Here is a 12,813-nt window from a genome sequence, read left to right on the forward strand (position 1 = left end):
CCAAAGTTTTGAAGCTTATTGATTAGTTGAGGGAACAATAGTTTTGAATGCCAAGCTGCTGTCCACAAATATCAAGAAATATACACATAAAAATTAAGTAGAGCAAAAAGTAGTAATAATGGGTTCGTTGCCCATTCAGAAGTCTTAAGGTGGAGAAATCAACCTTAACAACCCTGGCCTCTTGTAAGATCTGAGGCACAATTTTCCCAAATTAATTCTATATTATCTTTGACATAGATCATGAACTTTAATGTAAATTAAGAAATATGAATTGTGCAGAAATAAAAGCAAAACGATGAGGTAGTATCCATTTAGAATCCTGTTGACTGAGGAAGAAGCTGTTCCTAATACGCTTAATGAATGTCTACAAGCTCCTGTACCTTTTCTCTGAATGTAATGAGAAAAGGGCATGCTGTGAGTGGTGGGGGCCCTAAATGATGGATGCCAACTCCATCACTCCAGTATTCTCAAAGCATTTTTATGTATTGCACTGTACTGGTGCTGTAAAACAACAAATTCCACAACATATGTCAATGATAATATAGAATTTCTTCAGGAATCAGAACTTACAGGAGGCAAGGGTTGTTGTGGAGGTTGTATACCAGAAATACAAATGAGGAGGCACAACAAATGCAAAGGGGGAACATCAAAAGAAATGAGGAGTCAAAAACTGGCATACTCTTGACACCAAAATTTCAGAATCAGAATATTATCACCGGCATGTGTCCTGAAATTTGCTAACTTAGCAGCAAAAGTTCAATGCAATATATAATATAGAGAAAAAAAGTAAAAAATAAATAACAGTACATGCATTTTGAATAGATTAACAATCATACAAAAATAGAAATATATATTAAAAAGGTGAGGTAGTGTTCATGGGTTCAATGTCCATTTAAGAATTGGATGTCAAAGGGGAAGAAGCTGTACCTGAATCGCTGTGTGTCTTCAGGCTTCCGTACCTCCTTCCTGATGGTAACAGTGAGAAAAGGGAGCCCTGGGTGCTGGGGGTCCTTAATAATGGATGCTGCCTTTCTGAGACATCACTCCTTGAAGATTTTCTGGGTACTTTGCAGGCTAGTACCCAAGATGGAGCCGATAAAATTCATGACCCTTTGCAGCTTCTTTCGGTCCTGTGAACTAGCTCCCCCCCCCCCTCCCACCATACCAGACAGTGATGTAGCTTGTCAGAGTGCACTCCAAGGCACATCTAAAGAAATTTGAGTGTTTTTGTTGACATACCAAATCTCTTCAAACTCCTAATGAGGTGTAGTCACTGTCTTGCCTTTTTTATAGCTGTTATATATGTTGGGACCAGGCTAGGTCCTCAGAGATCTTGATACCCAGGAACTTGAAGCTGCTCACTCTCTTCACTTTTGGTTCCTCTACGAGGATTGGTATGTGTTTCCTTGTCTTACCCTTCCTGAAGTCCACAACCAACTCTTCTGTCTCACTGATGTTGAGAGCAAGGTTGTTGCTGCGACAACACTCCCTAGTTGGTGTATGTCACTCCTGTACACCCACTCATCTCCATCTGGGTGTATCATCAGCAAAATTTACAGATGATATTTGAGCTATGCCTAGCCACAAAGTCATGGGTATAGAGAAAGTAGAGCAGTGGGCTAAGCACACACCCCTGAGGTGTACCAGTGTTGATCGTCAGTGAGGAGGAGATATTGCCACCAATCTGCAAATTGTGGTCTTCCAGTTAGGAAGTCGAGGATCCAACTGCAGAGGGAGGTACAGGGACCAAGGTTCTGTAACATACTAATCAGGATTGTGAGAACAATGGTGTTAAATGCTGAGCTATAGTCAATGAACAGCATCCAGACATTGGTCCATGAGGTCCAAGGGCATGTGAAGAGCCATTGAGATTGCATCTACCGTTGTCCTATTGTGGTGATAGGTAAATTGCAGTGGGTCCAGGTCCTTGCTGAGAGTCTAGTCTTGACCAACCTCTCAAACCATTTCATCACTGTAGATGCGAGTGCTACTGAGCAACAGTCATTAAGGCAGCTCACACTACTCTTCTTAGGCACTGGTATAATTGTTACCTTTTTGAAGCAAGTGGGAACTTCCATCCGTAGCAGTGAGGTTGAAAATGTCCTTGAATACTCCCGCCAGTTGGTTGGCGCACGTTTTCAGAGCCTTACCAGGTACTCCATCGGGACCTTCCGCCTTATCTTCACCATCTTTAAAGACAGCCTGACATCAGCCTCCGAGACAGAGATCACAGGGTCATCAGGTGCCGGGATCTTCAGAGCTGAATTACATTCTCCCTTTCAAAGCAGGCATAGAAGGCATTGAGTTCATCTCGTAGCAAAGCATCAATGCCATTCATGCTATTGGGTTTTGCTTTGTAGGGAGTAATGTCTTGCAGACCTGCCAGAGTTTTCATACAGCCAATGTCACCTGCAACATTGTTCGAAATTGTCTCTTCGCCTTTGAAATAGCCCTCCACATCATATCTGGTTTTCCAGTACAGATCCGTGTCAGCAGAGTGGAATGCCACAGAGGTAGCCTTCAGCAGACGATGTCCCTCTTGGTTCATCCAGAGCTTAAGGTTTGGGAATGTACAGTGTTTGTAGACAGGGAGAGACGCACGCCAACACACACACACGTTTTAATGAAGTCAGTAACAACTGCAACATATCCATCCAGATTCAAAGATGATTCCTTGAAAATGGTCCAGACCACCGATTCAAAGCAGTCCTGTAGGCACTCCTGTGCTTCCCTTGTCCAAACCTTCTTGGTCCTCACTGCTGGTGCTGCAGTCTTCAGTCCCTGCCTATACTCAGGGAGTAGAAGTACAGCCAAGTGATCAGACATACTACCTCTGTAGGCATTCTTGATGGTGGTACAGTGTGTTATTTCCTCTAGAATTGCAAGTGGTCTCTTGTTGGCAATTACTTAGTGATTTTTTTTCAGACTAGCCTGGTTAAAATCTCCCAAAACGATGGTGAAGGCATTAGGATGCGCTGTTTCGAGCTTGTTGATCCCATTGCTCAGATCTAAAGCCTTATTGACATTGGCCTGAGGTGGAATGCAAACTGCTACCAAAATGATCACAGAAATCTCCTGTAGTAGGTAAAATGGACAGCACTTAATTGCAAGATACTCCAGGTCTGGTGAGCAGATTTGGCAGAGCACTGATACACTTGTGCATCAAGGAGTTGATCATGAGGCATATTCCTCCACCTCTGCTTTTGAGAGGCTTTATAGATCTGAATCACTACATCCAGTACAGAAGGGGATTAACCAGGATTCCATGGGGCAGAAGGTGCACACTGTCCTAATGCACCCTAGCTCTGAGATCATCAATTTTATTCAACAGACATTGCATGTATGCCAGCAAGATAGTCAGTATTGGGAGCTTCTTTAAATGCACTTGTATCCCTGACCTGCAGCAACGTTTCCTGTGTGGAATCTGGCGAGGAGTACATCCACAATTGGCTTTGCTTCTGTCAGTTTTAAGCAGCGATATATCATTTACTCGCATTAAGACGTCTTTGTTAAGTATACTGACCTCAGAAGCAGTTGTGATTTTGAAGGCTAGAACGAGAATATTGAGAGTTCTGCTGCCACTCGAGACGCCCCAGAAGCCTCAACGTTGCAACATTTTAATGAGTCCCATTAAATATACTGAATTTTTAGGGTTTTTGGCATAGATTCCCGATTCTGGAGTGAGAAAACATGCAAATCAACAATATCTATTTAAACAACTAGATATTATTGTGGAAGTAAGGCTCTCTTTTTAAAACTGAATTGCAAAGTTAAAATTGCAATCATAAAATTTAAGTTGACAGAAATTATCAGAGTCTATAAAATATCTTGGTCATTGCTCCAAACTACCTTAGACATTGTATACTTGTGTGTTGTATTAGTGGAAAAAGTCTGCAACATTTCTCACCGAAGGACTGCAAAAAACTGCAAATGGAAGGAACTAGACACTCAGGAGCCAGTGTGTTAGGTGCAGGAGTGGAACCCGGTGTGGTCGTCTGCGGCTGTAGACCATCAACTTGAAGTATTCCACACACCACTGTTGTGCACAGCTGAAGGAGTTGGACGTTGCAGAACGCGTTCCTGTCTGCTACGTGGCAGCACTGGAGTTGGACTTGGTGCAGACCGCATTCCTGTCTGCTACGTGGCAGCATTGGAGTTGATGCACAATGGCTGTGTGCAATCTAACAGCGAGTGACTACGTTGTTTCACTTGGGACCAGACACTGTTGGACATTGATACGGTGAAGTCCTTTGTTTATAGGCAAGACGGACAGCAAGTGAGCTGCGTGTCCTCGGTTGCAGCGAGGACCCTGTCTCAAGCCGTGGGATTGCACGCTGCTGCAGTCCCGAAGAGGAGACACCGGAGGCAGCTGCATCCATGCTGGGTTGAGGGCTGGCCTTCCATCAGTGCTGCCCTCTATTCAGTCAGTGGAATGGCACACAGGATTGCATGTTTGCATTGGTCTCCAGACTGCTGACAACCGCTTGTTCTTGCTGATAATACTCATGCACCATCAATTTAAAGGACATGTGATTCAGGGACTTGAGCTATATTATTTTTTTGAATGTCACTATGTTTTACTGCCATCTCTAAGAGCCTTGTGCTGTGTATTTCTGTCGGTACCGTAGTTTGCACCTTGGCCGCAGAGGAACGCGGTTGCGTTTGGCCGTCTTCATGGGTATTCATGTATGGTTGAATAATAATTAAACTTCAACTTGTTCGTGTTATTGTTGCCTTCCTGTCAGCTTGAAACAGTCTGGCCTCTCTCATTATCAAGGCATTTTCGCCCAAAAAATTGCCACTTGCTGGATGCTTTTTTAAAAAAAAACAGAATTCTCTATGAACTCTAAAAACTGCTGTGTTTGAAAATCACAGATCAGCAGTTTCTGAGATATTCAAACCACCCCATCTGGCACCAACAATCATTCTACAGTTAAAGTCACTTAGATCTCATTGCTTCCCTATTATAATGTTTGATCTGAACAGCAACTGAACCTCTTGACCATGTCTGCAGGCTCTTAAGGCACTGGGTTGTTGCCATGTGACTGGCTGATTAGACATTTGGATTAATGAGGTGTACACAACAAAATAGCCGAGTGTATATTTCAACTGCCTGAGGGAGCCGAAGAGGAAATAGAGATTTCCTTTTTATTTCTTACAGGCCTGGTGGAACATGGAAGGGAATGTTAAGCCAAAGTGCAACAAACATCAGCTCATTTTATTTACTAATATCCAAGGCTGCAAATTTCACATGGGAACAACTCGGGGAGCAGTGTTTAAGGAGAGAAGGACAAGAGAATGTTGTGTAAAGCCCACTTTAAAACGCCTATCTATGTCTGTCATTAAGCCCTACATCACGTGCACATGTACTTACATAACAAAAGGCACGACAACAGTGTAGCAAAAATATTCTTCGCTCAGGGCCTCTTACCTCCATGTCCGTCATAGACTGCAAACATAGCAGTTTCATTATCCAACTCCGGTATACAGTTATGGGCATCCTAAAAGAAAAAATTACATCACATTTCAATCAAATTGAGTAACACATTACCACATTTTGATTAAAACAATGGAAAAAACATTATAACCAATGACAGACCCATTGATGTACGATTTATCAGCATTCATCACAAGACAACAAACTTGAAATGCAAATTTGACAGCCTTTGGAGTGTGCCAATTATCCTTAAGGAGCAACACATTGTCTTTAAAAATTATTTGCTAGGTCTTTCAATTATTCCAATTCTCCATCCCAGCCCACCTCTCACCCACACTGCTCCAATAAACCTCAATACAGGCAAAAGGAATAATTCTCTCATCTTTCAACAAGACTCTGTACTATCTTCCAAAAGCAACATTTTTAAGCAATCAGCCATTGTAACCTCCTCTCCCCTTTCCAGGATTGAGTTCTTTCTTCCTCACTTCAGCATGTAAACTTTGGCTCCTTCAACTATAACCTGCCAAACACACAACTTTTGTTATACACTGGCTTTCAGTACCATTTATTTCCAGGCCTCTAAATCATTTGTTCTCTGTCATCTGCATGCCACAGCTTCTCTAACTGTACCCGGTACAGATGAAAAGTCATCTGAAAATATCAACTATTTATCTCTCTCCATCATTGTTGCTTCAACAGCACCTGTAATATTTTGACATGGAAAACCAAATCATACCACCCAGTTTTAATCAGCATCCCAGAATGGACAAAATCCAGGGGATATTTATTGGTTGGTCAAGGAGAGAATGAGGCTGAAAACAAAACTAGGATGATTGAATGGCCTCATGCTGATCCGTTAACTTATCATTATTTATTGACTTTCACACTCCATGAAAGTGATTGTGACTTTACAGATCTACACTAAGTTGGACATCAGACAATTGAGATTTAATAGAAAGTCTAACAAAACAATTATAAAGGCTCACACTTCAGTGTTGATGCCTCATTATCAAAAGAATGTCAATCCCATATTAAAAACAGCAATAATGGAATCACATTATTTGCTTCTGAAACTAAATCTTTATCCGTGGACTTTTAGAATATACAACTCACCTTATTTCACTTGAGGAAAACGCTATGGGCTAGGTTACTATGAGTAATAATTCATGTTTTCCTTTTGTTAATTTTACATCCATCCCTCCAACAGCACCAACATAAAGCAATACTAGAGCCATCACGATAATGACAGCATAAATGCCAAGGAGAAAATAAACATTTAAAGTCAATTTACAAAGAATTATAGATATCAGAAATGCCATGTCTGTGACAGACAAGAAATCAACTGACTCCCAACTTTCTGATGCAGGAAGTTGGCCCAAAATGTCAACAATTCCTCATTCCCACTGTCCCATCTGACGCTGCTTGACCTGCAGATTAACTGTTGCCCCAGCTTCAAATATTTGATGTGTGGGTCTTCAGAAATACTCTTTGCATCTAAATAAACAAGCTCCATATCCTTCTCTGCCTTGATTAGATGCCTAGCTAAACAGCAACTTTTATCTGACTCCTCTCTTCCCCTGACGATCAGTTCCAAACTCGGGGCTGGGTTGGGGGGAGGGGGGAAAGGAGGGGGAGAGACTTTCTCAGTTCCCCCTTTCAACTTAAACCTATAACCTCATGTGCTAGATATAGCTACCATGGAAAAAAGATTCTGCCTACCCACCTTGTACCTCTAATAATCAAGGCACCCCTTAGCCTCCTTCGCTATCGGTGAAACAAGGCCAGACAGGCAACACCCTGGTAAATCTGCTATACACACTGTCCAACACAACCACCTTGTTTCTATAGTGCAGTGACTAGAAATGCACACAAGATTTGAGATGTGCTCTCGTCAGTGTTTTGCAACAACTTCTAGCTTTTAAATCCTATGCCTGACTTATCGAGTATACCATATGCTTTCTTCGCCACCGTCTATGTTGGCACTTTCAGAGAACTATGGACTTCAACTCGAAGGTCATTATGCTCTTGCACCCTCCCAATTACTGCACGTGTTATCAGTATTAATTCCATCAGCCAACAGCCCATCCAACTTTTCACCTGATCCACATTCTGCTGTAGCCTTTGACAACTTTTCCCACTATCCACAACACCATCAAATTTTGTTCCATTTGCAAGTTTACTCATCGCACCTCCCACTTTCATAGGCACATCGTTAATATACATCACAAACAAAGTTCCCAGCATCAATCATTGTTGTTATTTAAACAACATTGCCAGCTGATTAAAAAATAGCAGAGCAATTTGCTCTGGACTTTGACTCTGTACAGGAACATACGTGAAGGGATTGCTGTTTGCGAGCAGTGTATCCATCCAGAAATAATTACACTATCAATTAATAAAAAAGGATGCTCTGTAAAAATGTAATCACAAACTTGAAACATTTAACATGCATATTAAAGGACAAAACTAGTACTATTTATAGAATACACAAAGCTTGGAAGTATGATGAACACTGATGGTAGATGAGGACTTTCAAAACACAGATAGCCATGTCACGAATGAAATACAGAGCGAGAACAGTTTATATTCAATGAATAATGAATAAAGGCAAAAGAGTTTCAACATACATGCATCTATACATGTCTAGAATAAGATAGAACTTTGAAAATGTAGCTAATGAAGCAGTGGGATTCCACATTTCGTAAACATGGGAGCAGTACAGAAGCTGGTTAGTCCCCAGGTTAATACATCGGATTCAAGCCACTAATGCTTTAAGAAGAGTGTGGAAGATCTGGGCAGGATGCAGGAAAGAGGTCCTGGAATGACTCACAATGATCAAGAATCTAAGGTTATTTCCTTTCGGAAAGAAGGATGGTAGGAGATACGATAGATTTTCTGGAGATACCCAAGTTTGATATGTTAAGTTGAAATGGGCAAAGAGAGAAACACTTCAACAAGATCAAAGGGTAGAGGACACAAACAGGCATTGGCAGAAGGGTATTGAGGAAAGAAAACTAACGGGCAGTAATAATCCAGAATACACAATGGATGCAGAATACATTGTGACCTTCAAATATTTATCCAATTTTTTTAAAAAAGGTTAAAAAAAACATGCTAACTATGCCATGGACAGTCCCGAGTTCAGTTACGAGAGGAAGAAGATTGGGCAAGGAGCTTAGCATACCCATCCCAGCACTATAGAAACATCAAATAAAAGCTCCAAAGAACCCACGCCTGGCTGAGGAAGGGTCTACCATGGGCTAGATGTTGAAAGACTGGCCCAGGACAGAGGACTTCAGCAAGCTGCCTCTGCCCCAGTAGAGGTGATGGGCTTACAATAAAAAACAGTATTGCTATAAAAAGAACAAGATTGTTCTACAAGCACAAAGCATGGCCTCAGTGGGCTGAGCAATTCCAACAATTTAATTAACTTCTCCATCACATCAGGTCTATTGGTCATAAAAAAGGGACACAGAGCGAAAACAGAACAAATAGTTTGTATTGCTCAGTTCAAAACAATGGGCCAGAGAGTGAAACTTTGAGCTAGGGAATGAATCACCTACTAAGAATATCCAGATTTTCACAACTGATATGAAGAGCACAACAGGCCAGATAACACAAAGAATTTTCAGTGCTCAGGTAACATCACCTGCTATAATCACAACTGTGTTTGCAACTGTTGTTTGCTGCAGCAGAACAGTGAAAAACAAATTCTTAGATTTTCTAAAAATTAGGTAGTGCATATAAACCATGTAGAAATCTGATTCCAGAGGGGAAGAAGCTGTTCCTAAATTGTTGAGTAGGGGTCTTCAAGCTTTTGTACATTCTCCCTATTGGGAGCAATGAGAGCAGGGCAAGTCCCAGATGGCCTTTGTGAGTCAGCTCGTCCTGAGGATGTTCTGTACCATGCCTACGACAGAGATGGCTTTGTCTGCCATCTGACAGCACAGAAACAGACCATTAATCTCAAATTGTCCTACTCACTAGCCCAAGTTACCTGTATTTTAGCCCGGAACCATCCAAGCCCCATCCCTCCATGTACCAATCCAAATGATCCTCAAGTGTTGCAATTGAACCTGTCTCAACCACTCTCTCGGAAGCTCATTCCACTAATTTCCATATAAAGCAGTCACCCCTCAGGTCTCTTAATTCTCTCCCCCCCAACCCCGTATCTTATATCTGTGCCCTTTAGCTTTGGATTCCCCAATGCTGCAGAAAAGACTGACTCTTCAGTTTATTTCTATCCCTCATCATAAAAACTTTGATGACACCACCTTCCTTCTCCTCTGGTCTAAGGAAGATCCAACGCAAGACAACACAGAGGAGCGGAATTAAGTCATTTGGCCATCAAGTCTGTGCCGCTATTCAATCATTTCTTCCCTCTCCTCATCTCCACTCCCCAGCCTTCTTCCTGTAACCTTTAATGCTGAATCCAATCAAAAACCTATCAAGCCCTGCCCTGGCTTCCACCACTGCCTGTCGTAATAAATTCCACAAATTCACCACCTTCTGGCTAAACAAATTTCTCTGCATCTCTGTTTTAAATGGACACCCCTCTTTCCCGAGACTGTGCCCTCTTGTCCTAGACTCCCCCACCACGGGAAACACCCTTTCTACATCTACTCTGTCTAGGCCTTTCAACATCCAAAAGGTTTCTAACCACACCCCAAATCCTTCTAAATTCCAGCGAGTACAGACCCAGAGCTACCAAATGTTCCTCATAGGATAACCCTTTCATTCCTGGAATCATCCTTGCAAACCATCTGAGCCCTCTCCAATGCCAGCATCTTAGATGAGGAGACCAAAACTGTACACAATACTCAAGGTGAAGCCTCACCTGTACTTAGTAAAGCCTCAGCATCACAACCTTGCTCTTCTATTCTAGACCTCTTGAAATGAATCCAAACATTGTATTTACCTTCCTCACCACCGACTCCACCTACAAGTTAACCTTTAGGGTGTTCTGCATAAGTCAGTCATGCCAGAGTCCAATGATTTTCAAAAGATCATTTCTAATGCCACCACAATCTCTAAAGCTACCTCTTTCAGATCCTTAGGGTGCAGTTCATCTGTTCCGGATGAGTTATGTACCTTTAGGTCTCTCAGCTTTTTGAGCAGCTTCCCTCTTATAACAGTAACTGCACCCACTTCTCTTCCTTCACAGCCTGCAACACCTGGCATACTGCTTGTGCCTTCCTCAGTGAAGACTGATGCAAAATATTCATGTAGTTCATCCGCCGTCTCCTTGCCCGCTGTAATTATTTCTCCGGCCTTATTTTCTAGTGGTCCTATATCCACTCTCATCTCGCTTATTTACATTTACATACTTGAAAAGGCTTTGACTGTCCACTGTTCAAACCTCTCCCTGCATGAAGGAGCATGTTAAACCTTTCCCTGTAACTCCAGGTACCATTCTCCATAAATCTCTTCACATTCTTACAATGCTGTGGTGCAACCAGTCAGAATGGTCTCCACCATGCACCTATAGAAATCTGTAAGAGAATCTGGTGATACTCCAAATCTCCTCAGACTCTTATGTCTTCTTTATTACTGCAACAAATCTGTTCTGCTCAGGGTAGATCCTTTCAGTGCTGTTAACACCCAGGAACTTGTAGCTGCGCGTCCTTTCCACCACTGACTCCCCCCTCAATGAGGACTGGTGTGCATTCTCCTTACTTTGCCTTCTGCAAGTCCACAGTGAGCTCCTTTCTCTGGGTGACATTGAATGCAAGGTTGCTGTTTCTGTTGCAGTTGCACGTAACTAGGCGATGCATCTAACCTCTGTACACCTCTGATTCCGGGAAGCAGCAAGTGGAGGTGCCTCGACGGCAGAAAATTTCCCCAAGGAACCAAAATGAAGCAGATAAGGAGGTGCCTGTTTTCCTTAAGTGTTTAATGCTGAAAAGGGGGGAATAATTTTGGAAGAGGACATTTATATTTATCCAAAGATGAGAAACTTCCCAGGGCTTCAGTCTTTTTACTCATCACTTTGGGGCCAATGCGAAAGGTGACAGAAGCTATCAGGGCCTTAAGGAAAAATGAAGTTAAGGCGAATAAATAGAATTAACGTACACATCAGCATTAAGCTCAATGACCAACAGAACAGGCATGAGGGTCCTGACTGACAATCTCCATGGTCTCACTCTCTTCAGAAGCAGGATCTCAATTACTTGGGCCTATCCAAGTCTTTTAAATGTTCCTAATGCATCTGGCTCCACCACCACCCATCGAAGTGCACTGCATTCATTTAAAATGTTCACTTCGTCCGTGTTTTAAGTCAGCTAAATTTCGTACCACCCAACCTCTTCTGCGGGGCTTCTGAAGCCAAGGATGTCAGAAGTTTAATTAAACTGTCACCGGTGATCTGCTGGTAATACCAAACACAAAATGAGTTCTCAAACAATTAAATGTACCAATAATATGTCGTTAAGTCATAGTCCTGAAGTAAAGTAATAGGTACCGAATCTGGGTGAGGTGTGCGTTTGCAAAAGCCGACATAAAAACTACAAGCATGAAGAAACACACATTTACCAGAGTGGAAATTACAAAGAGCTATGCATTTGCACTTAGTACACCTGGATAACCGGATAGACCTCCAATATTGGCGCGCTGTTTTCTTTTCAAACCACGAGGTGGAAAATGCGATCTTCCCGAGATTACTCTAATTCGGTGAACTAACACTGAAAGTTTTCTCTTTTAGTTTCCCATTTTCAAATTAGACCGATCTCAGGAGCAGTATTTTACCGCTTTGTTCACGCTATCGTTCATTGTTACGGGAGCGGAGCGAACAAGTGATTTTTGATTGTTCCCATCTGTCAACCGGCACCATTAAACAAGGAGCGATTGGATGCAAGATGGTCAGGGCTAGGCAAAGCCCAGATGCAAGGCCCCTCGTAGATAACGTGTGCATTTGTGCATTTATTCACACAGCCTCCACTCACCTCCATGGAAACCCTCCAGCCTTGCATGGCCGAGACGCCGAAGCCGAATTTGTCGGTGGATCGCTCGCACGAGCTCTTCACCGTGTTGGGTTGGGAGAGATAGGCGCCCATGCTTGCTGTGCCCGCCGGCGTCCTCGCACACCTCCTGCCGCCGCCGAGCTCGCTGAGACCGCTTCCCCCTCCACACACACAGAGAGGAGGAAGCGCTCGGCCCAGCCGCTTGATTGACAGGCGCGCCGGGACCAGCACGCACGCGGGGGGAGGGGAGAGCCGGTTACCAGGGCAACCCGCCGCCCGAGCGCGCCGCCGCCGCCGAGCTCGCTGAGACCGCTTCCCCCTCCACACACACAGAGAGGAGGAAGCGCTCGGCCCAGCCGCTTGATTGACAGGCGCGCCGGGACCAGCACGCACGCGGGGGAGGGGAGAGCCGGTTAC

At 43.2% G+C, this 12,813-nt stretch overlaps 1 protein-coding gene across 1 annotated transcript in view; it reads right to left on the reverse strand.

Moving 5' to 3' along the window:
- ppm1g (protein phosphatase, Mg2+/Mn2+ dependent, 1G) overlaps positions 1–12,633 on the reverse strand; it is a 44,046-nt gene extending 31,413 nt beyond the window's left edge. The window contains exons 1-2 of the mRNA XM_059986719.1: positions 12,379–12,633; positions 5,432–5,501 (exon numbers count right to left, since the gene is read on the reverse strand). Coding sequence (XP_059842702.1) covers positions 5,432–5,501; positions 12,379–12,489 — 181 coding nt within the window. The 5' untranslated portion in view covers positions 12,490–12,633. The remainder of the gene's footprint in view (positions 1–5,431; positions 5,502–12,378) is intronic.
- Between the last annotated feature and the right edge of the window lie 180 nt (positions 12,634–12,813).

The sequence above is a fragment of the Hypanus sabinus genome, chromosome 12, assembly GCF_030144855.1.
Source record: "Hypanus sabinus isolate sHypSab1 chromosome 12, sHypSab1.hap1, whole genome shotgun sequence".
Taxonomy (NCBI): domain Eukaryota; kingdom Metazoa; phylum Chordata; class Chondrichthyes; order Myliobatiformes; family Dasyatidae; genus Hypanus; species Hypanus sabinus.